At 45.3% G+C, this 27505-nt stretch overlaps 1 protein-coding gene across 1 annotated transcript in view; it reads left to right on the top strand.

Moving 5' to 3' along the window:
• Positions 1-27505, top strand: part of LOC142311455 (fer-1-like protein 4) — a 239263-nt gene that overhangs the window by 146105 nt on the left and 65653 nt on the right. Inside the window, exons 31-36 of the mRNA XM_075349905.1 lie at positions 237-362; positions 618-666; positions 7726-7817; positions 13144-13275; positions 13353-13463; positions 26244-26371. Coding sequence (XP_075206020.1) covers positions 237-362; positions 618-666; positions 7726-7817; positions 13144-13275; positions 13353-13463; positions 26244-26371 — 638 coding nt within the window. The remainder of the gene's footprint in view (positions 1-236; positions 363-617; positions 667-7725; positions 7818-13143; positions 13276-13352; positions 13464-26243; positions 26372-27505) is intronic.

A 27505-nucleotide genomic window follows, 5' to 3' on the forward strand; every position in this document is an offset into this window, starting at 1 on the left:
ATAATAATTATTGAGAAGTGACTGCCCTTTCTTCTAGACCTCTTAAATATAAACTTCAGCAGTAGTTTTCAGGTATCGGTATCATGCAGCCCACACTATTTGAAGAAGTAGATGTATGAAGCGCGTCACCCAAGCATTAATTCAACAAATATAGCTTTAGAGACATAGCTTAGTATTTCATTGTCCCACTAAAAGAACATTATGTAATCTATGCTAATTCTAGTTCTATATTTCAGGACCCTTTGAAGAACTTAGGAAAAACAGTTACCAAAGAAGAAGAGCTAGAAGAAGAGCGACCAGATCCTGAAGAGCTGGACTGGTGGTCAAAATACTATGAATCTCAAAGAGAAGTATCAGATCAAGTACGTGCCATTTACTACTTCATATAAGTAAAAGGAACAAAAATTACAGAAAATAAAAAATATTATAAATAAAAATATTAAGATATTTACTTACCCACTGGGGGGTCCATGTATCCGCCACTGTCTCTGATTGGCTGCAGCCATGATATCCTAAGGAAACACGGTTTATTCTTGGTGGGAAATGCATCTAATACCCTATGTACAGCTTATTTTACAGCGGGATATTACTATTATATGACTATTGTTTTATTGTAGACGGATGCAGCTGACGAGGATGATGAAGGTGAAAATGAAGAAGGTGGAGGTATGAAACCTATGAAAAGTAATTGCTAGAAGCAGACAATAGTACAGTGGTAAAAGCAAGAATGGCACGAAGAAACAACAAAACACTAGAATGAGGCTATAAATAAATGGATCCTGTAACAAGTATAAATATACTAGAAATAGGCCCGATGCTATTGCATTGGGAGTGCGGTGAAATAAACATCTCTCTATGCTTAGTGGTGCTAACAGGAGCAGTGGTGAGTGGGGCTGGGGGCATACAGATCTGGCGGAGGCGACTGGAGGCATACAGATCTGGTGAGGGGGGCTGGAGGCATTCAGTTTTGGTGAGGGGGCTGGGGGCATACAGATCTGGTGGGGGGGCATATAGATCTGGTGGGGAGGCTGGGGGCATACAGATATGATGGAGGCTGGGGGCATACAGATCTGGTGGGGGGGCTGGAGGCATACAGATCTAGTGAGGTGGGCTGGGGGCATACAAATCTGGTGGGAGGTGGGCTGGGGGCATACAAATATGGGGGGGCTGGGGGCATACAGATCTGGTAGGGGGGGCTGGGGGCATGCAGATCTGGTAGGGCTGGGGGCATACATATCTGGTGGGGGGGCTGAGGGCATACAGATCTGGAGGGGGGATGGGGTCATACAGATCTGGTGGGGGGGGCTGGGGGCATACAGATATGGTGGGAGGGCTGGGGGCATACAGATATGGTGAGGGGGTTGGGTGGGCATACAGATCTGGTGGGGGGTTGGGGGCATACAGAACTGGTGGGGGGCATACAGATCTGGTGGGCGGCTGGGGGCATACAGATCTGGAGGGGGGCTGGGGGCATACAGATCTGGTGGGGGGGGTTGGAGGCATACAGATCTGGTGGGGGCATACAGATCTGTTGGGGGGGGCTGGGGGCATACAGATCTGGTGAAGGGGGGGCTGGGGGCATACAGATCTGGTGGGGGGCTACAGATCCGGTGGGGGGCTGGGGGCATACAGATCTGGTGGGGGGGTTGGGGCATACAGATCTGGTGGGGGGCATACAGATCTGGTGGGGGGGGCTGGGGGCATACAGATCTGGTGGGGGGGCTGGGGGCAAACAGATCTGGTGGGGAGGCTGGGGGCATACAGATCTGGTGGGGGGGTTGGAGGCATACAGATCTGTTGGGGGCATACAGATCTGTTGGGGAGCTGGGGGCATTCAGATCTGGTGGGGGGGCTGGGGGCATACAGATCTGGTGGGAGGCTACAGATCCAGTGGGGGGCTGGGGGCATACAGATCTGGTGGGGGGGTTGGGGCATACAGATCTGGTGGGGGGCATATAGATCTGGTGAGGGGGATGGGGGCATACAGATCTGGTGGAGGGGGCTGGAGGCATACAGATCTGGTGAAGGGGGGCTGGGGGCATACAGATCTGGTGGGGGGCTACAGATCCGGTGGGGGGGCTGGGGGCATACAGATCTGGTGGGGGGCACACAGATCTGGTGAGGGGGCTGGGGGCATACAGATATGGTATATATAGACTGGCCACTTCAGAACTCTCCAACGCTTTGTTTCTATCCATTTCTGGGTACTTCTTGAAGTATGTTTGCCCTGCTGGTAGATGCATGCCCTGGTATGCAAACCCAGCTTTCTGACACCAGGCACTACATTGGGAACCATAATCCTTTGGTGATCTATAGACTTCTTGATGTCTTTCACATAGTTGCTGCAAATCAGACACAAAACATCTTTGAACCTCCACCATATTTGACTGTAGGTTCTGTGTTCTTTTCCTTGTAGGCCTCATTCTGTTTTCTGTAAACCGCAGAATGAGGTGCTTTACCAAAAAGTTCTATCTTGGTCTCATCTATCCACAATGAAAAAGGAAAGACCTCGCGTCACCTCCCATAGGTGCTCAGGAGAAATTAGCAAGTCACTAGAAGGTTAACTCCGGCACACTATTAATTTCCAATAGACCAAAAATGAACGCAGTAGTTGGATATCAAAATCTCTTTCTTTTATTTTGTTAGTGCAAAAACGTGAAAAAAGGTGCTGTACAATTGTCCGCCAGGTGTCGACGTTTCGGCTAACAAGCCTTCATCAGGTCGGACAGGCTAATTACATTATATACAAATGAGAAAACAAAACAAAGAAAGAAGATCAGTAATTTGTAATGAATGGCTGCATTGTCAGGGTACATGAGGCCTCATGTACCCTGACAATGCAGCCATTCATTACAAATTACTGATCTTCTTTCTTTGTTTTGTTTTCTCATTTGTATATAATGTAATTAGCCTGGCCGACCTGATGAAGGCTTGTTAGCCGAAACGTCGACACCTGGCGGACAATTGTACAGCACCTTTTTTCACGCTTTTGCACTAACAAAATAAAAGAAAGAGATTTTGATATCCAACTACTGCGTTCATTTTTGGTCTATTGGAAATTAATAGTGTGCCGGACTTCATCTATCCACAACAAGACCCTTTTCCAGAAGGATTTTGGCTTACTCACGTACATTTTGGCAAACTGCAGGCTAGGTTTTTATTTCGCTGTGTCAGCTGTGAAGTTCTACTTGGTCTCCTGTCAGAGCGTTTCATTTTATTGAATGGTTGACGGATAGTTCACGCTGACACTGATGCATCCTGAGCCTGCAGGACAGCTTGAATTTCTTTGCAAATTGGTTGGGGCTTCTTATCCACCATCCGGACTATCCCGAGTGGCAAAATATCATCAATTTTTCTTTGTCATCCATGTCCAGGGAGATTAGCTATAGTACCATGGGTTGTAAACTTGTCTATTATGTTTCGCACAATGGACTAAGGAATATCAAGATCTCTGGAGATTGACTTGTAACCTTGAGATTTTTTATATTCTTCAACAACTTTGGTTCTCAATTTTTCAGACAGTTCTCTTCTCTTTCTGTTCTCCATGCTTAGTGTGGCACACACAGTCACATAATGCAAAGATTGTGCCAACTTCTAACCTTTTTTTCTCCTTTCAAGTGTGATTTTCATATTGGGCACAGCTGAGTTTGGGTGCATAGTAACTATTTGTGTTTGGATTATTCAGAACGAATCCCAAAGTGCTATTCTGGTATTTTTCATGAATAATGAACCTAATGCAAGTCAATGGGGAAAAAGAACATTTTTCTTGCCTTGGCAAATACTGGAATAGTACTCGGTATTGGGTAAGCATTATCTGAACACGAACAGTTACTATTCACCCAATTCTCATGGTTATCACTTCCTTGAAACAAATTTGTTTACCCACAATTTTGGAAGGAGCCAACAACTTTGCCCATTTTGGGGGTTTTGTGTGAAATTATGTCCAATTTGCCTTTTTTTCCCCTCAGTTTTTATTTTTGTGTTGTTCCAATACACACAAAGGAAATAACCATGTGTGTAAAGGCTACTTTACACACTGCGATATCGGTCCCGATATCGCTAGTGTGGGTACCCGCCCCCATCTGTTGCGCGACACGGGCATATCGCTGCCCGTGCCGCACAACATCGCCCAGACCCGTCACACATACTTACCTGTCCGGCGACGTCGCTGTGACCGGCGAACCGCCTCCTTTCTAAGGGGGCGGTCCGTGCGGCGTCACAGCGACGTCACTGAAACGTCACTGAACCGCCGCCCAATAGCAGCGGAGGGGCGGAGATGAGCGGGACGTAACATCCCGCCCACCTCCTTCCTTCCGCATAGCGGCCGGGAGGCAGGTAAGGAGAGCTTCCTCGTTCCTGCGGCTACACACGCAGCGATGTGTGCTGCCGCAGGAACGAGGAACAACCTCGTTACTGCTGCAGTAACGAGATTTGAGAATGGACCCCCGTGTCGCCGATTAGCGATTTTGCACGTTTTTGCAACGATGCAAAATCGCTTATCGGTGTCACACGCAACGGCATCGCTAATGCGGCCGGATGTGCGTCACGAATTCCGTGACCCCAACGACTCCGCATTAGCGATGTCGTAGCGTGTAAAGCCCGCTTAACACAATGTGTAATTGCAATAATTTTCTGGGAGAAACACTACATTTCCTGGAATAATTTTAAGGGTGTTAACACTTTCAGCCATGACTGTATAGACATATAATGCATTAAAGAAAATCTGTCATCAGGGTTTTGTCACCTGAGAACATCTTAATGTAGAGACAGAGACCCCGGTTCCAGTAATGTGTCACTTACGGGGCTGATCTAATTTTGGTTAATATCACTGTTTTATCAGCTGCAAATCACTAGAGGACTAGTAAACCTGCTTCCAGATAGTTGAGCATATTCATGAACTCTGTGTAACCTCTAAAACTGATTGGCAGTTTTCTATGTACACTGTATAGGAACAGAAAGCCGCCAATCAGTAATGTGGGTGGGGTTATACACAGCTCAACATATAGATAATTACTAGATCTGCATCAGAAAAGTTAGCAATTTTATCAAAATGACAGCAAGCAGCTCAACAAGTGACACATTGTTGGAATCATGATCTACAGTCATATGGAAAAGTTTGGGCACCCCTATTAATGTTAACCTTTTTTCTTTATAACAATTTGGGTTTTTGCAACAGCTATTTCAGTTTCATATATCTAATAACTGATGGACTGAGTAATATTTCTGGATTGAAATGAGGTTTATTGTACTAACAGAAAATGTGCAATCTGCATTTAAACAAAATTTCACCGGTGCAAAAGTATGGGCACCCTTATCAATTTCTTAATTTGAACACTCCTAACTACTTTTTACTGACTCACTAAAGCACTAAATTGGTTTTGTAACCTCATTGAGCTTTGAGCTTCATAGGCAGGTGTATCCAATCATGAGAAAAGGTATTTAAGATGGCTACTTGCAAGCTGTTCTCCTATTTGTATCTCCTATGAAGAGTGGCATCATGAACTCCTCAAAACAACTCTCAAATGATCTGAAAACAAAGATTATTCAACATAGTTGTTCAGGGGAAGGATACAAAAAAATTGTCTCAGAGATTTAAACTGTCAGTTTCCACTGTAAGAAAATGGAAGAACACAGGTACAGTTCTTGTTAAGTCCAGAAGTGGCAGGCCAAGAAAAATATCAGAAAGGCAGAGAAGAAGAATGGTGAGAACAGTGAAGGACAATCCACAGACCACCTCCAAAGACCTGCAGCATCATCTTGCTGCAGATGGTGTCAATGTGCATCGGTCAACAATACAGCGCACGTTGCACAAGGAGAAGCTGTATGGGAGAGTGATGCGAAAGAAGCCGTTTCTGCAAGTACGCCACAAACAGAGTCGCCTGAGGTATGCAAAAGCACATTTGGACAAGCCAGTTACATTTTGGAAGAAGGTCCTGTGGACTGATGAAACAAAGATTGAGTTGTTTGGTCATACAAAAAGGCGTTATGCATGGAGGCAAAAAACCCTGGCATTCGAAGAAAAGCACTTGCTACCCACAGTATAATTTGGTGGAGGTTCCATCATGCTTTGGGGCTGTGTGGCCAATGCCGGCACTGGGAATCTTGTTAAAGTTGAGGGTCGCAATGGATTCAACTCAGTATCAGCAGATTCTTGACAATAATGTGCAAGAATCAGTGACGAAGTTGAAGTTACGCATGGGATGGATATTTCAGCAAGACAATGATCCAAAACACCGCTCCAAATCTACTCAGACATTCATGCAGAGGAACAATTACAATGTTCTGGAATGGCCATCCCAGTCCCCAGGCCTGAATATCATTGAAAATCTGTGGGATGATTTGAAGCGTGCTATCCATGCTCGGCGACCACCAAACTTAACTGAACTGGAATTGTTTTGTAAACAGGAATGGTCAAATATACCTTCATCCAGGATCCAGGAACTCATTAAAAGCTACAGGAAGCGACTAGAGGCTGTTACTTTTGCAAAAGAAGGATCTACAAAATATTAATGTCACTTTTATGTTGAGGTGCCCATACTTTTGCACCGGTCAAATTTTGTTTAAATGCGGATTGCACATTTTCTGTTAGTATAAAAAACCTCATTTCAATCCAGAAATATTACTCAGTCCACCAGTTATTAGATATATGAAACTGAAATAGCTGTTGCAAAAACCCAAGTTGTTATAAAGAAAAAAGGTTAACATTAATAGGGGTGCCCAAACGTTTTCATATGACTGTATGCCTCAAAATGATGCAGCTCTGAGATGGGGCAACTAAGACTTGGTTACAGATTCCCATAAATATTGCGATAAAGATCTTCAATCCACCCAAAAGTTCAGCATTAGAGATGGGCGGACTTGCAGAAAACCGGGACTGGAGGCTCCCTGTTATCTTTTTTTTAAAACCCGGTTCAGATGAGGAATCCAATCCCTATCAGATAATCCTGATCAGAAATTAAAAATGTTGGTAGAAGGGATATGGAGATGTGAGCGCTTGCGGTATACTCACCGAGGATCTGTCATAGAGGCAAGCTGCTTCCAGGTCATGCATTAACTTTCGGAGCAGCCTTCATTACATATGCACTGCTTTCCCCGCCCACCGGTGTCTGTGATTGGTTGCAGTCAGCCACGTCCCCACACTGAGTGGCAGCGTGGCAGCTGACTGCTTCCATTCACAGGCAATATGCGCGTCTATATTGTAGGTCGGGGTCACACTGGTGTATGTCATCTCATGCAAGAGCTGCATTGTGCAAGTCATACATCAGTAAAAATAAATAAAAAAAATTGGCCTAGGGTCCCTTCATATGATACCAGCACAGATAAAGCTCATGATGAATGATGACTGGTTGCAGGCAGACGCTGTCACACGTGGGCGGGGAAAGCAGTGCATATGTATGAGCAATGATGAGCAGCCCAGGGAGTCTTCAGAAGCAGTTACAGCCACGACGGAGCCTCAGTAAGTATGAAGCACTCTCTTCATTCTTAGTTTCTTTATTTTCCTTTATTTAATTTTTTTGATTTCTCGAGTGCCAGATCCAGATCAAACAACCGGAATCCCGGGCCCACCACCCGGGCAACTTTGAAACCGCGTGGATCTAGACTTTTACAGTCCAGGTCTGCCCATCACTATTCATCATATGTAGATTTCTACTGAAAGAATGTCCAATCAATTATCATATCACACAATGTCTTAAATATATATTATTATATGAATCTTGCCTTTAGATGGGATCCACTCCTTAGATGCTGCAGGTGAGGAAGAAATTGTAGAAGTGGAAAATGTGAAACCAAAAAGGAAACCAATTTCCACCTTAAAGGTATGTTTGGGTTATATGGTTATTCACAGTGGAAGGAAATATAAGACAATAAAATGTCACTTTGCTCAAAATTAAGATGTGAGTACTGCTGGTGTTTTAGACTCTTCCTGAATGTATCGAGATGGAATCATCCCTGAAATAACATGCCACTACTTAAGGGGTTTTCCACCCACTTTTTAATTTACAAAAGCAAGCAGCATGGTCGGGTAAAGGAATAAAAAGCAAATCCAATTCACTAGTCCCAGCTATTCTTCTCTTAGCGCTGCTTATTTGTCTCTTTGGTTCCTCTTCTGGTAGAGATAGACAATCACTGGCTGCAGCAGTGGCCAATGCATCACTGTCCGTCACACCTCCATGTAGCCAAAACAGGATGAACAGTTCTGGTTGTATGGGGAAACAGAAATTATTAACTAGTGCAAAGCGAACAAATTGCAGTAAATATTTCAACCCAGTCTTGGTTTATACCCCAAAAATTCTGTCTTAATATTTAAATAAATACATGTAAAAATTACGACTTCATCAAGAGCCTGTATCAACAATCCTGATGTAATCTGCTACATCTGTGGAGAGTACATGGTTGAAAAACAAAGAAGAAATATCACAGACTTTGTGCATTGAATATACCTGGCTTATTTTGGAGTACAGCTTGGAGACCAGGATAAGTCTTGGGCTCCACCTATGGTTTGCAAAATGTGTGAAGCATCTACAATAGTGGACAAATGGTGAAATAAAAAATTTAAACTTTGATGTGCAAATGGCTTTGAGAAAACCAAAAAAAACAAGATGATGATTGTTATTTTTGTGTTGTATAGATTAAAGTCTTTAATTGTTACAAGAATGCTCGGTGGGATTATCCTGATTTGGAATCAGCAAAACAACCTATTCCACATGGCAATGACATTCCCATATCAGTGTTTACCAGACTACCAGATCATCCACTGTTAGGCGGGCTTTGCACACTACGACATCGCAGATGCGATGTCGGTGGGGTCAAATTGAAAATTACGTACTTCCGGAATCGCATGCGTCATCGTAGTGTGTAAAGGCTCGATGATACGATTAACGAGCGCAAAAGCGTCGTAATCGTATTATCGGTGCAGCGTCGGCGTAATCCATGATTACGCTGACGCGACGGTCCGATGTTGTTCCTCGCTCCGGCGGCAGCACACATCGCTGTGTGTGAAGCCGCAGGAGCGAGGAACATCTCCTACCGGCGTCACTGCGGCTTCCGTAGGATATGCGGAAGGAAGGAGGTGGGCGGGATGTTTACATCCCGCTTATCTCCGCCCCTCCGCTCCTATTGGCCGCCTGCCGTGTGACGTCGCAGTGACGCCATACGACCCGCCCCCTTAACAAGGAGGCGGGTCGCCGGCCAGAGCGACGGTCACAGGACGGGTGAGTCCATGTGAAGCTGCCGTAGCGATAATGTTCGCTACGGCAGTTATCACAAGGATATCGCATCTGCGACGGGGGCGGGGACTATCGCGCTCTGCATCGCAGCATCGACCTGCGATGTCGCAGCGTGCAAAGCCCGCCTTAGACTCTGAAGAGACATATTCAAAGTAGGGTAGACTCACTCACATGTACCAAAACGGGTGCTCAGGAAAAATAGCTTAGTCAATATAGGGAACCTGGCATACCATATAGAGACACGACCAAAACTTGCAAGAAAAAATAATCTTTTTATTTAGGTGACCCTTTTAACATGACTGACGTTTCGGCTGTATTTTAGCCTTATTCAAGGCCAATCTCAAGGATGAGTCACACTACGAGTAAGGTGTATTGCAAGGCAAAGTGCAGGACTGGTCAGTGGTTGTTAACAACCATAGGCAGGGGCGCAATTGGTAAGACTGGAGTCACGGAGCAAAACTTTTATCACTCCTAACTCCTAAAGGCACCATTATCCTGTATTGCACAAGAAAGATAGGACTTTTCCTCTGTGACTCCAGTCTTACTAATTGCGCCCCTGCCTATGGTTGTTAACAGCCTGCCCAGTCCTGCTCTATGCCTTATGTGCCTTACTCTTACTGTGACTCATCCATGGGATTGACATTTAAAAAGGCTAAAATACAGCCAAAACGTTGGTCATGTTAAAAGGGTCACCTAAATAAAAAAATTATTTTTTTCTTGGAAATTTTGGTTGTGTCTCTATATGGTGTGCCAGGTTCCCTATATAGACTCCGAAGAGAGGCAAGGATTGGAGTAGATGGCATGTAGTAGAAGTGGAAGTGAATTTGAGGGAAGCTCTTCGAGGCCTGAATCATTAAGCCAAAAATAACTCAATGACCTGATTCGAGTCTTAAATCTGGCCAAGAAAGCATCTGAACTTTTAGTGTCCAGACTTAATTAACAAAATCTTATAAAACCGTAAGTTAAAACTACAGCCTATTGGACATGAGAAGGTAGGCTTCTACCATAATTCAACCAAAAGTAAGAACTTGTATACTGCAATGATGTCCCAGGAATTGTACTTCAAATGGGACTAACAAAATATTGACCAGAAGACTGGCAAATTTTTGTACACAGCTCCATTAGAAACTTGAAATGTGTTTTCTTGGACAATAGTAACCGTTATGCGTCTCTTCCCATTGCTCACTCAACAACACTTAAAGAAGAATATGAAAATGTACAAATTGTTTTACAGAAAATAAGTTATCATGAACATTAGTGGTTGATTTGTGTTGATCCTAAGCTGGTGAACCTCTTGCTTGGACAGCAATCTGGATACACCAAATACCCATGCTTCACATGCCTCTCGGACAGTAGGGCAAAGGAAGATCATTGAACAAAAGTGTCATGGCCTACAAGGAAGGAAATGATTGTTAGCACTTCAAATATGAACAAACCGCTGGTGCACAAGAACAAAATCATTCTCCCACCACTTCTAATTTAACTAGGATTAATGAAATAATTTGTTAGAGCTTTGGACAAATCGGATAATTGCTTCAAGTACATTTGTAGATCATTTTCTGAACGGAGTATGGCATAACTAAAAGAGTCTTTGATAGTCCAAATATTCTTAAACTGATGAACAATTCCAAGTTTACCACATGCAAGAATGACACGGAGGCCTCAGCATGGAAGAGTTTTGCCTCTGTTGTGAAGAACTACAGTAAACAATTATGAAGAACTGGTGCAAGATATGCTCGCTAACGTCAGAAATTTGGGAGTTAATATGAGCATAAAGATGCACTATCTCCTTAGCCATTTAAGCAGATTTCCAGATAACCTTGTAGACATCATAGAGAAACAAGGCGAGAGTTTCCACCAGGATATGAAGTTGATGGAAGAGAAATATCAAGGTAGATGGGACATGCACATTATGGCAGACTGCTGTTGGAGTCTCTAACATGATTGTCCTGATGACACACATAAAAGGAAATCTTATTCAAGGGTGCTTTACACGCTGCAACATCGCTAGCATTTGCTAGCGATGTCGTGCGCAATAGCACCCGCCCCCGCTGTGTGTGCGATATGTGGTGATCGCTTCTGTAGTGAACATTATCGCTACGGCAGCGTCACACGCACATACCTGTTCAGCGACGTCGCTGTGACCGCCGAACAATCCCTTCTTCAAAGGGGAGGTGCATTCGGCGTCATAGCGACATCACTGCCATGTCAGTAAGTGGCCGCCCAATAGCAGAGGAGGGGCGGAGATGAGCGGGTGGAAGATCCTGCCCACTTCCTTCTTTCCTCATTGCCGGGAGTATGCAGGTACGGTGAGTTTCCTCGTTCCTGCGGTGTCACACGTAACAATGTGTGCTGCCGCAGGAAAGACAAAAAACCTTGCTACTCACCTATCAACGATTTTTGGTTTTGGAGCGACCTTTCAAATACCAACGATTTTAACCTCTTTTGCGATCATTTTTCCCTCAGAGGTGTTACATGCTGCGATGTCGCTAACGACGCTGGATGTGCTTCACAAACACTGTGACCCCGACGATATATCGTTAGCGATGTCGCAGTGTGTAAAGCCCCCTTAAGGCCCTGTGCGCACACTGCATTTTGACCCGCATATTTTTTTTTGTGTTTTTGCTGCAGAAATTTCTTGAGAAAATGGTTGTAACCTTTCTGCAGACATTCCCCAGCAAACCCTATGGAAAAAAAATAGCTGTGCGCACACTGTTTTTTTTCTCAAGAACATTCTTTCTGCAGAATCTCTTGAGAAAAAGAATGTGCATGTCAATTCTTTTCTGCAGGTACCTGCGTTTTTTGCTATAAATAATGGTAAAAAACCGCAGGGACTAACTTGCGGAAAAAACACATCAAAAACGCGGTAAAAACGCATGAGTTTTTCGGTGCGTTATTGGTGTGTTTTTTGAACGCAAGTGCGCTAATCTTTCAGACTCTGTCAGAAATTTCTTGAAAAAAGTCCTTTTTCTAGTGCGCACAAGGCCTAACAGCAATTTTCAAGCATTGACTTCAATAACTATTCAATATAGTATTAATCAAATTATCCATAACTTTTTCCTGTCACTGTTAGATATTTTTAATATTTTTTTTGTATGATTTTAGACTGTTTACCTACTAGTTGCAACAAAAATAATAATTGTTTTTGCAATTCTCAATGTTTTTCAATCGTGTTGCATTCATGAACTATTAAATATTTCATAAACAAGAGCCAATCTGTCAAAACCAAACCCATATTCTTAATCGGCACCATAAACTGGATATAAAACCATTCAGACATTGTTGGTACCAAAACCACTGTATACCATTGTATAATAGGTGATGTCGCTCATTCTACCTTTACATTAACCAAAAAGGTCACGGTCTGTTTATTGCTGCTAATTTATATGTGGATTTCCTGAAATAGCAGACAGTTAGAATGTAGAAAAGCCCCAGTAACCAGTGTGAAAATTGCATGATTTCTAATTTTTTTTTATCAAGCGCGTAATATTAAAAAAAATTGCCAAATTAAAAAGAAAATATATAGAACCCAACAACTTGATTTAATCAACAGATCATTTTTTGGTGGCACATTCACTTTAACTTTTTAACAAGTGAAGTTCAGACAGCTCTGACCAATTGTTCCGTATAATGCAGCTAAGGTGCTCGGATCTACAGGCCGGTTCCTGGATCCATGGATATGGCAAAATAGATTTGTATCCGGAATCTGCAAATAAAAATCAAACTTGTATTGAATCAATTTAAAATTAATCAGTGTAAAACATGATAAAATCAAGCATAGACACTATAGACAGACCAGTCTACGCGTTTCGGGCAAAGCCCTTAGACTTGACTAAATACAAACTTTCCATAAATTTGTATTTAAGCAATCAATTAGGTAACTAATGCTAATGATAATTGAGCCTTTTTTCTGCAGCTTTATAAAGCAGAACTTGAGAATGAGTTTGACAAGTTTGAAGATTGGCTATATGCATTTCCACTGCATCGGGGCAAGGCATTGGATGATGAAGATGGAGATGACGAAGATAACTTTATGGGAAAATACAAGGTACAGTTTGCGATCAGTCAATATATTACTGGTTTTGAAATACAATATTTTTTTTACATTGTAATTGTGTTCTCTAGGGTTCTTTCTATATCTACCCTGTAAGTGAGGTCACCGATGAGTTCCAGATAATGAAGGGAGTCCCAAGGAACCGCCCAGTGAAAGTGCTTGTCAGAATTTACATTGTAAAAGTGAGTAAATTGTTAGGCACGGATCTTCCATAGACTCTCAGTTTACATGAAAAAGAGGTACAAACTAGGAGTTTTTAAAATTATTGTTAAGTCTCAAACTATATATGTATATGATTTCATCTTTCATCTACAAATCATCTACTGATGATGATGATTATTTTATTCTTAATAGTGATTCAATATGATATATAGAGCCAATACTTAAAAGATGTTGTCCACCTTTGCTGAGATATATATACATAATTTTTCTTTATTTTTTAACTTAAAAGGGTTGTCCACTACTGATTTCATATGTTTCTCCCAGGTAAAATGTATCGGTGCTCTTCCAGCGGTGTCCGGGATCACGGCATCAGGGCTCAAATGAGGTTGACGTCACGTGAGCCCCGCATCCATTCAGTGCTGGTTTCTGTCTCCCCACCTTCGGACTAAACGAACAATCAACAGGAAATTAGTGCAGCCGCTGTGCTCACTTCCTGTTGATTAACTTGTTTAGTCCAAAGGCGGGGAGAAGGAAGGGTGCTAACTGGACATGGTGCTTGCATAACATCACAACTAGTGATGGGCAGACACCCAGATACCCGGGATTGTCAGGTCCAACTGGATGTACAAAAAAAAAGGGTCGGGACCAGAATTAATCCCGGATATTTGGCCAGATGCTGGTCCCCATATACGTTTATGGAGACCGGAATCATGCATTTTAAGATGCTGTTAGAGGGGATAGGGGATTAGAGCAGGCGCGTTATGCTTACTAGTCTCTTGCGCGGCTGTAGCGCTACTTTCAGAGCCGCTCATTAACCTCATGCATATGTAGAGTTTTCCCCACCCACCTGCAGTCCTGGAATCATTGATTGGTTGCAGTCAAACCACGCCCGCACCCTGTGCGACAGTGTGTTTGACTGCTTGCAATAAAGATGCTGTGTGTGTCTGTCGCGGGCGGAGGAGGGGACGCTGCGCTCACCCACTGCTCGGGTCTGGCTACTGCTGCTGCTGCTGCTCGGTGGTGGCTCGAGCGGTGGGCCGGATCCCGGGGACTCGAGCGGCATTCCTCGCCCGTGAGTGAAAGGGGGTGGTTTGGTGTGGTTTAGGGATATTGTCTGTGACGCCACGCACGGTTGTGGTGAGGTTGTGACACCACTGCTGCTTTGGACGAGGATCCCGGGAGCGATGACAGGGAGCAGCTTGGATGTTGGTTCTCCCCTCCGTGGGTAGGTGGTTTGGTTGTCCCGGGGCCCGGTGAGGGGTATGGATGGATGGCAGGCGGGTTACGGGGCCTGGTAAGGTGCAGGGTCGCGGGGGCAGCGCTGTGCCGCACGGCACGGTGGTACTCACTCAGCCAATCACGAACACAAAGTCTCCGGTAAAACAAACGGCTGGATGGACGGGTCCCACAGACGGCTGCGGTGTTTCTCCTCCCGTCAGGTTGATGGTGACTGCCTTTCCCTGCACCTGTGTGTTGTGTACGGTTCCAATGGGTTCCCACCGGTAACCCGCTCCCCAGCTTTGAAGGTTGCTGAAGGAGCCCCTTTTGCCCGCAGGCTCTGGCCCTGGGAACTGTAGCCTTAGCGGTGGCTGTGTTTCCCTCTATCGGTTGGACTGTTGCCTTCAGTCGGGACTTGGCTGCTGGGAAACCCCGGAGGTTCCCTTCGCTAACGGATTTGACAATTTCAGCGGCGACTCCTAGCCTTGTCGGGGTCCGTAAGCTCTGCCGGTTGGTGCTGGCTTCTCTTTGCGTACCGGTCCAGTACCGCCGGGCCACCACCCATCCACGGTCCTTATGGCTGGCTCCAATAGGCCTCTCCTGCAGATGGTCACCACCGTCTGCCAACCTTGCTGTATCGTCCGGGCCACACACCCGGACGCTGTCAGTCTGCTCCTTTACCACTTCACTCCAAAACTGAACTGCACTAACTGCCCTGTTTTCCCACCTCCAGGACTGTGAACTCCTCGGTGGGCGGGACCAACCGCCTAGCCCACCCCCTGGTGTGGACATCAGCCCCTGGAGGGAGGCAACAAGGGTTTTTGTTTGACTTAGGTGTGCCTGATCGGGGTGTGGGGTGTGTAGGTGTAGTTCCTGTGACGTCCTGACTTGTCCAGGGTGCCACATTCCCCCTTAGTAAAATGCAGACCGTCCGCGGGCTGCCCGTCCATCACCGGTTTTATTTTCACAACTGAAAAGAGATAAAACGGTAAAACATATAAAACATAGGCATATTCAATCTTCCCACATCGGGAGGCACATTTCTTAAACGTTGCTAACGGTAACGGCTTCCGCTCTCTCCCACCCAAGCAACCTGGCCCTGATGCTGCCCCTAAGCAAATGGACAGCACCCCTTGACCTCAGTCCAGCACAAGTTACCCGAGCGGGTTCTGTCCTTTTCAGGGGACCCACGTCCATGGGGAACCCCTGAAACCCCCGGAGGATCGCCACCGGTTGCGGTAGGGGCGGGCCTGGGCCATCTCTTTCCTCCAGGCCCATCCTCCAAATGAGCCTTTCTGGAGGCGGTAACGGTTAAGCCACAAAAACATTTTTTTTATTTACACACCACAAGTTCGTGGTTGCCCTGCCAGTTCTCGGGCTTGTCCGTAGCAGTTTCTACGCATAACTTGCAAACAGTCCCCACGGGGACAACAGTTGCCGGCAACGACCGGTTCCAATCAGGGTTGTCAATTAGGTGAACTTCGGTTGATCACTCTTATCATGTGTTAAAACTTTCAAAAACAGTACTGGTGGTCCCAACGGGGACAACTTGCAACGGGACTCCGCTGCCATCACTCTGACTCTTCGGTGTCGGCTGGGGGAGGGGGCGCGGTAGACACTTGGGCCTCTTGACTGCCCCTCAGCTTTGCATCCAACATGAACCACCCCCTCTCCCCGCAGTGCCGGGTGTACTGCACCAAGTCTCCCGGCATTAGGTTGCGGCCCGGGTGCTCCTCCGGCAGGTGGGCGTTGACATCCCGCCGGGCTACAAAGACTTCGGCCTCCAGGCCTGGCTCGTATATAAAGCCATAGCCCCGGCGGACATCAAACCGCCTCACCTGCCCTTCATATAGTGGGCCCCGGACTCGGAAGGTCGCTTGACGGAGGCTTTCCTTTTCCTGGATCGTGCGGGCCACCAACTCCGCCTTCCTTCTCTCCCTCTCGGCAATCTCCGGGCCCAGCGGTGTCGATTCCCTGTCCCAATATGGGGCCACTGCAAGCGCCGGCGCATGGGTCGGGCCCCGCAAGACCTTCTGAACACTGCCCACCACTGGCAATCTGGATGGAAGGTCCCGCGGTGACTTGGCCCGGGGTGCTGCCCTGCAGCGGCAACCCGACGCAACCTCAGCCGAGGTGTGGGGGATGGGCACAGGGGTCCTTTTCCGCTGGGCCTCCTGCACGGAGCGGCCTGTCGGCTCCGGCTCGGGGGAGTCTCCGCAGATGCCTCCGGTTCAGGCTTCGGCACCTTCCACGGAAGCGGTTCCGATCGGTCACGAGCTCCGGCTGCAGGCCGATCCGCCTGGGCAGACGTGCGGGGTACCGCTACCGGTGGTGGTGGTAGCGGGCCTAGTGGCGGGGTAGCAGCAGCCAACACGGGTAGCGGGGGGAGGTAGCAGGGCGAACGGGTATGGACCGGGTCCCTCGGCCGCGATGACCGACCCACTAGGGGTACAGGGGCGTGGGTCACTCACCCTCTCTTCCAAAACTCCCTCCTCCTCGCGTCTGCGTACGGTCGCCACAACCTCCACCATGTCGGCCTCCAACTCCTCCAAGAGGAGTTGCATTTTGACCTGCAGCCGTTGTTGGAGCTGAGCGGTCCGGACCTCCACCCACGCCGCGGTTCCAGGCACGGGGGCTACGGTGCTGTGGGACGGCATATACATGGCTCCAGCGGCCTCTTTCAGGAACCAGCAACAAGATGGCCACAAGGTCCTGGCGTCCCTGCTTTTATAGCCGCGGGCTACATGTGGCCAGACGCCATCAGTCCCCCTTAGTCTTTTTCCGGCTCCTCCTCTACAGGGGCGGGGTTTCGGCTTTCGCGCCTCCACTGCTCGAGCGGGGATTTTTCGCGCCCAAAATGGCGGCTTCTCAAAATTTTCGGCCGGACACCTCCGGCGGTCACAAGGCGCACCTCTACCAGACGGCAGAGTGGTAAGATCCTGTTCGTGACGCCAAGTTGTCGCGGGCGGAGGAGGGGACGCTGCGCTCACCCACTGCTCGGGTCCGGCTACTGCTGCTGCTCGGTGGTGGCTCGAGCGGTGGGCCGGATCCCGGGGACTCGAGCGGCGTTCCTCGCCCATGAGTGAAAGCGGGTGGTTTGGTGTGGTTTAGGGATATTGTCCGTGACGCCACCCACGGTTGTGGTGAGGTTGTGACACCACCGCTGCTCTGGACGGGGATCCCGGGAGCGATGACAGGGAGCAGCTTGGATGTTGGTTCTCCCCTCCGTGGGTAGGGGGTTTGGTTGTCTCGGGGCCCGGTGAGGGGTAGGGATGGATGGCAGGCGGGTTACGGGGCCTGGTAAGGTGCAGGGTCGCGGGGGCAGCGCTGTGCCGCACGGCACGATGGTACTCACTCAGCCAATCATGAACACAAAGTCTCCGGTAAAACAAACGGCTGGATGGACGGGTCCCACAGACGGCTGCGGTGTTTCTCCTCCCGGCAGGTTGATGGGGACTGCCTTTCCCTGCACCTGTGTGTTGTGTACGGTTCCAATGGGTTCCCACCGGTAACCCGCTCCCCAGCTTTGAAGGTTGCTGAAGGAGCCCCTTTTGCCCGCAGGCTCTGGCCCTGGGAACTGTAGCCTTGGCGGTGGCTGTGTTTCCCTCTATCGGTTGGACTGTTGCCTTCAGTCGGGACTTGGCTGCTGGGAAACCCCGGAGGTTCCCTTTGCTAACGGATTTGACAATTTCAGCGGCGACTCCTAGCCTTGTCGGGGTCCGTAAGCCCTGCCGGTTGGTGCTGGCTTCTCTTTGCGTACCGGTCCGGTACCGCCGGGCCACCGCCCGTCCACGGTCCTTACGGCTGGCTCCAATAGGCCTCTCCTGCAGACGGTCACCACCGTCTGCCAACCTTGCTGTATCGTCCAGGCCACACACCCGGACGCTGTCAGTCTGCTCCTTTACCACTTCACTCCAAAACTGAACTGCACTAACTGCCCTGTTTTCCCGCCTCCAGGACTGTGAACTCCTCGATGGGCGGGACCAACCGCCTAGCCCACCCCCTGGTGTGGACATCAGCCCCTGGAGGGAGGCAACAAGGGTTTTTGTTTGACTCAGGTGTGCCTGACCGGGGTGTGGGGTGTGTAGGTGTAGTTCCTGTGACGTCCTGGCTTGTCCAGGGCGCCACATGTCCCTATCGTGATGTAACAATAAATAAATAAATAAGGATTCCCCCATATTATGGTACCCAGCACAGAAAACAAAAAACAAAAAAACCATACGGCTACAGGCTGTAGCCCAAGCTGTGTTCTTATCTTGGCTCTGTATCCAAATAAGAGGGACCCCATGCGGCTTTTTTTTTTTTTAAATAAAAAAAAAATTAAATAATTTTTAAAAAACGGTGTGCAGTTCCCACCAATTTTGATACCCAGCCATGATAAAACAGACACATGGTGGCTAGTATTCTCAGGCTGGGGAGGCCCACAGTTATTACCAAACAATGTCCCATGACGATTCAGGCTCTGCTACATACATACTGAAGTCACAGTGCGCAGATACAGAACATGTCTGCATGCTGTGCTTCAGACAGGGAATGACAGAGCGGTGACGTCACTCAGTTTTTTTTGCGATATCCCAGTTTTGACCGCAGGTAATGTGACCTTAGGTGACCTCATTAAACTCTATGATCTGACCTCAGATGAGGTCACTGAGTTAACAGACTTGCATCTCTTGACAGAAAACTATGTTGGGTTTTTTTCCAAGAGGCAGATTTAGTGCTGAAATTTATACACCATATTCCTGCATGTAATCTGCATCTTCTGGCAAAAAGACGCATCAAAACACAATGTGATTTTGATGAGATAGTGATGCAATTTTTTGCCTGGAGATGCAGATTTTATGTATCAATTTAAACACCAAATCTACAGCTCTTGGAAAATGTGCAAAAACTGTTTTGACACTATTTTGGTGCGGTTTCCTGAAAATTTGGTGCTGAAATGTCTGCACCAGATTTCTGCATCAAATTTGCACCTCCAGGCAGAAAACGGCATTGAAATAGCGTCAAAACAGTTTTTGTGCGTTTTGTTTCTAAGAGATGTAGATTTGGTGCTGAAATGTATGCACCATATTCCTGCACCAAATCTGTATCTCCTGGCAAAAAAAAATCACATCAAAACTGCATGTATTATGATGCAGTTTTGATGAGTAAACAATAATAATAAAATAAAAATGTACAGACATGCTTAGTGTAGTATTATCAGATAAAGTGGTCTTGGTATCATTGGTAACACTATGCACTAATAAAGTGTGTATGTGCAATTAATAGACACAACACAATTAATAGGCACAACACTATTGAGACATTAATGGTGTCATGCTGTACAAAGGGCTAGTAAGATGTAGTACAGCATATTCCCCACTAGGTGGCAGCAGAGTAGTGAAAGAGAGACAAAGTGACACTGTAACGGAAAGGCAGCTGAAGTATAGCAAAGTAACTTCAGCAGGCAGTTAACAGGCGAACCATCAGGGGGCAATGGAGTAGTCAAAAAGTCAGGGTCAACCAGAAAAGTTAAGTCACTGCAAAGGGAGAATCAAAATCAAGTCAGAAAACAGAACCGAGTCAGAAGCCAGGAGATCAGGTATGCAGAGAGAAATACAAACAACACAGAGGAGCGAGAAGTCAGGGACCGGGACAGGCAGACGAACGGGGGAGGGTACAAGTCAGGACACAGTAGCAGGGAGGCAGGACAGATCGGGAACACTCACCAGAGCCAGTATACATGCTGCAAGTCAGAAATATCACTGGCACTGAACCATAGATAGAGAGGCAAGATATAGCGTCCTGGGATCCAGAACGAGGTAAGGGAAGTTAACCCCTGACATAAGAGCTGAGTGTAACCACAGCAGGGAAAAGCCAGCCTGGATCATGACAAATGGCTTTTCTGTGGATGGAGCCAATCCTGGGCTAAGCTGAGTATCTCATAGACAGCCCCATTTTTGCCATTAACAACGGGAGCTTCTGTGCATAGGTCATTAGGTTGTGGGGGGTGAGGGTAAGAGGGTGGCAGTGCCAGGAGCAAAGAACATGTTTTGTTAATTTTATTTGATTTTATACATCTACATCCCCCACTTATCAGTCTGACTGATATCTCCAGGTAGGCAGTGCCTTGCAAAATGCAAAAATATTCGGCCCCTTTGAATTTTTCAACCTTTTCCCACATTTCAGGCTTCAAATATAAAGATAAAAATTTTAATGTTATGGTGAAGAATCAACAACAAGTGGGACACAATTGTGAAGTTGAACAAAATTTATTGCTTATTTTAAACTTTTTTAAAAAATAATAAACTGAAAAGTGGGCCGTGCAATATTATTCGTCCCCTTTAAGTTAATACTTTGTAGCGCCACTTTTTGCTGCGATTACAGCTGCAAGTCGCTTGGGGTATGTGTCTATCAGTTTTGCACATCGAGAGACTGAAATTCTTGCCCATTCTTCCTTTGCAAACAGCTTGAGCTGAGTGAGGTTGGATGGAGAGCGTTTGTGAACAGCAGTTTTCAGCTCTTTCCACAGATTCTCGATTGGATTCAGGTCTGGACTTTGACTTGGCCATTCTAACACCTGGATACGTTTATTTGTGAACCATTCCATTGTAGATTTTGCTTTATGTTTTGGATCATTGTCTTGTTGAAAGTCAAATCTCCATCCCAGTCTCAGGTCTTTTGCAGACTCTAACAGGTTTTCTTCAAGAATGGTCCTGTATTTGGCTCCATCCATCTTCCCATCAATTTTAACCATCTTCCCTGTCCCTGCTGAAGAAAAGCAGGCCCAAATCATGATGCTGCCAACATGTTTGACAGTGGGGATGGTGTGTTCAGGGTGATGAGCCGTGTTGCTTTTACGCCAAACATATCATTTGGCATTGTGCCCAAAAAGTTTGATTTTGGTTTCAACTGACCAGAGCACCTTCTTCCACATGTTTGGTGTGTCTCCCAGGTGGCTTGTGGCAAACTTTAAACAACACTTTTTATGGATATCTTTGAGAAATGGCTTTCTTCTTGCCACTCTTCCATAAAGGCAAATTCTTGCATTGTACGACTAATTGTTGTCCTATGGACAGACTCTCCCACCTCAGCTGTAGATCTCTGCTGTTCATCCAGAATGATCATGGGCCTCTTGGCTGCATCTCTGATCAATCTTCTCCCTGTTTGAGATAAAAGTTTGGATGGACGGTCGGGTGTTGGTAGATTTGCAGTGGTATGATACTTCTTCCATTTCAATATGATCACTTGCACAGTGCTTCTTGGGATGTTTAAAATTTTGGAAGTCTTTTTGTAACCAAATCCGGCTTTAAACTTCTCCACAACAGTATCACAGACCTGCCTGTTGTGTTCCTTGGTCTTCATGATGCTATCTGTGCTTTAAACAGAACACTGAGACTATCACAGAGCAGGTGCATTTAAACGGAGACTAGATTACACACAGGGGCCTTATATTTATCATCATAAGTCATTTAGGACAACATTGGATCATTCAGAGATCCTCAATGAACTTCTGAAGTGAGTTTGCTGCACTGAAAGTAAAGGAGCCGAATAATATTGCACGGCCCAATTTTCAGTTTATTCTTTTTTACTAAAGTTTAAAATAAGCAATACATTTCGTTCAACTTCACAATTGTGTCCCACTTGTTGATTATTCTTCACCATAACATTAAAAATTTTATCTTTATGTTTGAAGCTTGAAATGTGGGGAAAGGTTGAAAAATTCAAGGGGGCCGAATACTTTCGTAAGGCACTGTAGGTGGCTAGGGTAGCATGAATTCTGAATGCGACCCAACTTGCAGACATCCTTTTTCTTACATAGTAAAAATATAATTTGGTAACAAAACAACCGATAACATATTAGATATGTGTGTGGATTTATAGTGTGAGACTTGTAACTCACCTACATTCAGAAATTTACTTATATCCGGAGAATAATTTGATATCCTACAAATCCTATATATGTCCAAATGGTTAATCTGCTTCTGTACTTATGCAATATTTTTTGGATCAACAACACTTTTTTACTGTTTAGATATGGCCCTCCACTTGTCCAACTGGCCGTGCTCCATTCCTTAAATTATTTGTCTAAAGTTCCATTTTATCAGAAAATTATATTTTTAAAATTAAATATACATATGATTTTTGTTTGCACTAGAGCTGTACATATATATATATATAATTACTGTAACTTTTTCAGTGATTTGTAACAAGAAAGCAGGATTTGTACAAATGGTTCTTTGCCTTGCTCTGTGAAAACGGTATTTTTAGCTGTTGGGTAGACTTTTCCTTTGGTGGCAAAATAAACTTTGAATATAAAAATATTTCTGCATCCTTTATGTCCAAGGCTGCATTTATATGGAAAACTTCTTAACACTGGTTTCATAATAATTTTTCAGCTAAAGATAAGGATAGAAAATCTGAATTTGCCCGTTTGTGTGGGTTTGATTGGTGCATAATAACTTAATTTAATGCCCTTTAGTATGCTCTTGGGTCTATTCAGAACATAATTATTGTAAGTATATATATGTATAACAGCAATAAAATACAATCCTTTATTAATATTGATTTAAAAAGGGAAACTCCAAGTTCCTCTTATTCCGCAAATCAATTCAATAAGCCATCACCATGTGTAGTTGATTCTATATACCCAACCTGTAGGTCATCGGACCATATGTACGGGGTTACACACAGTGGTGGCCACTAGATCAAAAAAAACACAACAAAAAAACACAACAAACATAAATGAAGTATCATTGCCAAGATCAGGGACAGTGGTCCACAAAATAAACTCAGCAGAAAAAATTAATATACCTAAAAAAAATATGTCACAATTTCATATATGCTGACAATGGTCAGACAACAAGACATATCAATATAAGGCATATATAAAAGGAATGGTCTCACCACATCCTTTCACAAGAGGGCAAGCAGTCTCTCCATCGGATCCTGGGTATATCATGCCGTTCAGCATACACACTCCCTATCCAATCTGGAGACAAAATAACAAATTTGCCAGCTGCCCCAAACTTCCGTCCTGACAAGGACGGACCACATCTAGTATGTAAAGCTGGACCCCCTCAGCTGACCCTATAGGCGTCCCGACGCGTTTCGTCTACATTGACTCCTCAGGGGACTTTTTTTGACATTATAGGCATGTGAGGGCTGGCGACCAGGACCTAATATATCTGTAGCATTATGTCCCCTGAGGAGTCAATGTAGACGAAACGCGTCGGGACGCCTATAGGGTCAGCTGAGGGGGTCCAGCTTTACATACTAGATGTGGTCCGTCCTTGTCAGGACGGAAGTTTGGGGCAGCAGGCAAATTTGTTATTTTGTCTCCAGATTGGATAGGGAGAGTGTATGCTGAACGGCATGATATACCCAGGATCCGATGGAGAGACTGCTTGCCCTCTTGTGAAAGGATGTGGTGAGACCATTCCTTTTACATATGCCTTATATTGATATGTCTTGTTGTCTGACCATTGTCAGCATATATGAAATTGTGACATATTTTTTTTAGGTATATTAATTTTTTCTGCTGAGTTTATTTTGTGGACCACTGTCCCTGATCTTGGCAATGATACTTCATTTATGTTTGTTGTGTTTTTTTGTTGTGTTTTTTTTTATCTAGTGGCCACCACTGTGTGTAACCCCGTACATATGGTCCGATGACCTACAGGTTGGGTATATAGAATCAACTACACATGGTGATGGCTTATTGAATTGATTTGCGGAATAAGAGGAACTTGGAGTTTCCCTTTTTAAATCAATATTAATAAAGGATTGTATTTTATTGCTGTTATACATAATCATATTTGGGATTGCTGTACCTTATTAAGTATATATATGTAAATATAAAAAAAAAAATGTTTATACTCACCTTACCACTCACCACTCCAGCCACTATGCTCCTCAGTCTCATCTATCCTGTCCTCACCTCATCCTCTGATCATCACTGCTTGCACTGAAATCCAGATCACGCTATGATATCAATCAAAAAAGACTGCTGAAACCCCATTGTAAATGTGAACAGGGTGCTAGCTAAAAAATACACAATCAATATGAAGTGAAAGCTGCACATCAGCTTTCACTTTATATACACTATGATATCAAGACACTGATCTTTCACAAGCTTGTGCAGAACCCTCCTGGACCCTCATTACATTTGGAAGTTTTGGCCCAATGTAAGAGGCCTCAGGACTTCAACGCTAGTAAAGTGGATCTAAAAATTCGGTGAGGACTGGGCGGGTGACACAGAGGGGTTTAAAAAGGTGAGCATAAGGATTTTTTACAGTTTGATGGTCTTTTATGATCCACACAAAATCGAGTTACAACAAATCCACATTCTGACAATAGCTGATTTTTTGTAAAATTCAAGTCAAGTTCATTTCCACTCCAATTTATTAGTTCATCTCTATGTTCAGTGTAGGCATGCTGATGATCAGTCGATGAATGTGAAAAACGCTTTTTCATCGGGTGAAAAAAAATTCTGAAAAGCATTCTGTAACAGACTTATCTGTTGCTGGACCCCGCTAGCTGTCTCAACCATTGGGCACTTGTGCTCTGTTCTACTAGACATTGCTGACAGAGGGAAAGGCAATGGTAACATCAGAGCTGGGCCAAGCACACCCTCTATCAATGCTACTTTAGAAGAAGAATTCTTCTTTGTTGTTGGACAGCTAAGCTCTGCTAAGCTATAAATATTAAGACTCATGTGAGTAAAGGTACTGCTGACCAGTCAATTACTAGGGTTGGTCAGCTGACCTATGGCAGGGTTGAACATCAACAAATAGCCAGCTCACTGTAGTCCAGGTCTGGAGTTTATCACGTAGTCCGCACGGAAATCCCTGGTATCAGCAGAATCCAAGACAAGAATTAAATCCAGCAGATCTCACGTAGGCAGGAATGAGTTAAAAAATCCTTTTTATTCTTACTTTAAAAAATCATGACAGATGGCATCCGACAGAAACAAGACATATGATCCAATGCGTTTCGACAGAAAAAATATTGCTAAGTCTCATTCATGGAACATAGGTAAGGATGGTTGACCTCGGGGAGAGTCCTATACTAGGCATTGCTCCCACTAGCCAGTTTCCTTCTCCACACTGATGAGGGGCAAATACCCCAAAACAGCTGTCTGTGGATGGATACCATGTTTTAGTTTAGGTGGTTTCCTTGACTGGAGACTGCCCTTCCCATGGTTGTTCCTTCCCAGTGAAAGACCTGGCTAGTTTCCTGCCAGCGTTGAGAAACATGTGGTGGTGTCTTCGCAGCATTCTTGTTTTGCTTATTAATGGAACATGGCAGGGTTGGGTTGATGGACAATAGGGGCACACAGTACCCTATTTAAAAGCCATGGTACATCCGCCACTTGCCAATTATGATATTGTACTTCTGATCTGCTGCACTTATGTATGCTCTGTGTTTTGACCTGGTGTTATTCCACCTTACTCTGCAGTTTATTTTCTTGGATGTCTTTCCAGATTTGACCCATAGTCTCTATTTTGAACTATAGTAACAAAAACTTTTTTTTTGATCATATTGTCACAGGCTTCTGGATAAAATCTATAAATGTGTAAAACCCATTAATTGTTTCATTATAGGGAACAAATTTAGCCCCAGCTGATCCAAACGGAAAGTCAGATCCATATGTGGTAGTTAAAGTGGGAGAACAAACGATGGACAGCAAAGAGAGATATATTCCCAAGCAGCTAAACCCCGTGTTTGGAGAGTAAGTAACACTTAATAGGAGGTATAAGAAATGCAGTTCAGGAGAATGATTCTCAAATGCATTAGCACATAAGATTTAATTTGCTATGATATGTAATCAAAGGTGTCACAAACCACCGGGGGGGTCACTCAGAAATCCCCCGCGCTGGCTACCAGTACGTCACAATCGGGGTGTAACAAGTGGGGGGTCACCCCTCCTTTATACCTCCCGACCGACAGACAGAGCACGTGACGCGCTCTCTAGCGCCCCTCTTATAGTCAGGCCAATTATGGAATTGCCCGACAATAAGCAAGGAGGCCGCTATACTACTTATGCCGATTATTGAAGGGTCCCCGGTGAGAGTAGGGTATATATTCCCCCGACCTCCGCGGGCGGAATAGATAATATCTTCCCGAATCTCACTGGCCTCCCCACAATAATCCTTGGCACAACTCGCTGCCACCAACCGCTTCACGGTAACTATTAGCCGAACACACAGACGTGGGATTCGAGATCGAGATAACAGAACAGCTCAAGATTAATTATATACTTTAATCAGCCTAAAGCACACTAGAACTACAATATATACAATAGGGAATCTACAGAATATACATATGTCAGAGTACAGTTACAATCAAAGCATGGGTTACAAACAGGCATACACAGTTCAATCAGTTACCTTGTGCGTCTGGCCACAGGGGGGCACTGTAGACCAGGTTTCTAGGAACTCCCGCAGATGTTTCCTGCACGTGACCCCCAGCGAAAGAACGCTGGAAAATGGCCGAAGTAGGGTTATCAACCTGGGCAGATCCAGGTCCCCTCCTACCTTCGTGACCTCACAGGGAGCACTGCCACTCCCCCTGCATGGATCAGAATTATCCAGCAAAGGGGATATTGGCCATAACTTTGCCTGGGAGCGTCGTAGGCGGACGCCAATGCTCTCATTGTGACAGTTATGAATTTAGCTACAGAACGAGGGGACTCATGACCTGTCTGCCAGTTCCCCATTGGCTGATATCACGCCTGGGGCATTTCCCAATGTCCTGCTCCCATAAAAAGGGGGTGCCGGCATCGTCCACATGCGGAGAAACCATTTTTATGGTTGCCATATTTATCGGAAATATGGCTTGCGAGATATGAACCATTTTTTACTGG

The sequence above is a fragment of the Anomaloglossus baeobatrachus genome, chromosome 5 (assembly GCF_048569485.1).
Source record: "Anomaloglossus baeobatrachus isolate aAnoBae1 chromosome 5, aAnoBae1.hap1, whole genome shotgun sequence".
NCBI classification, from domain to species: Eukaryota; Metazoa; Chordata; class Amphibia; order Anura; family Aromobatidae; genus Anomaloglossus; species Anomaloglossus baeobatrachus.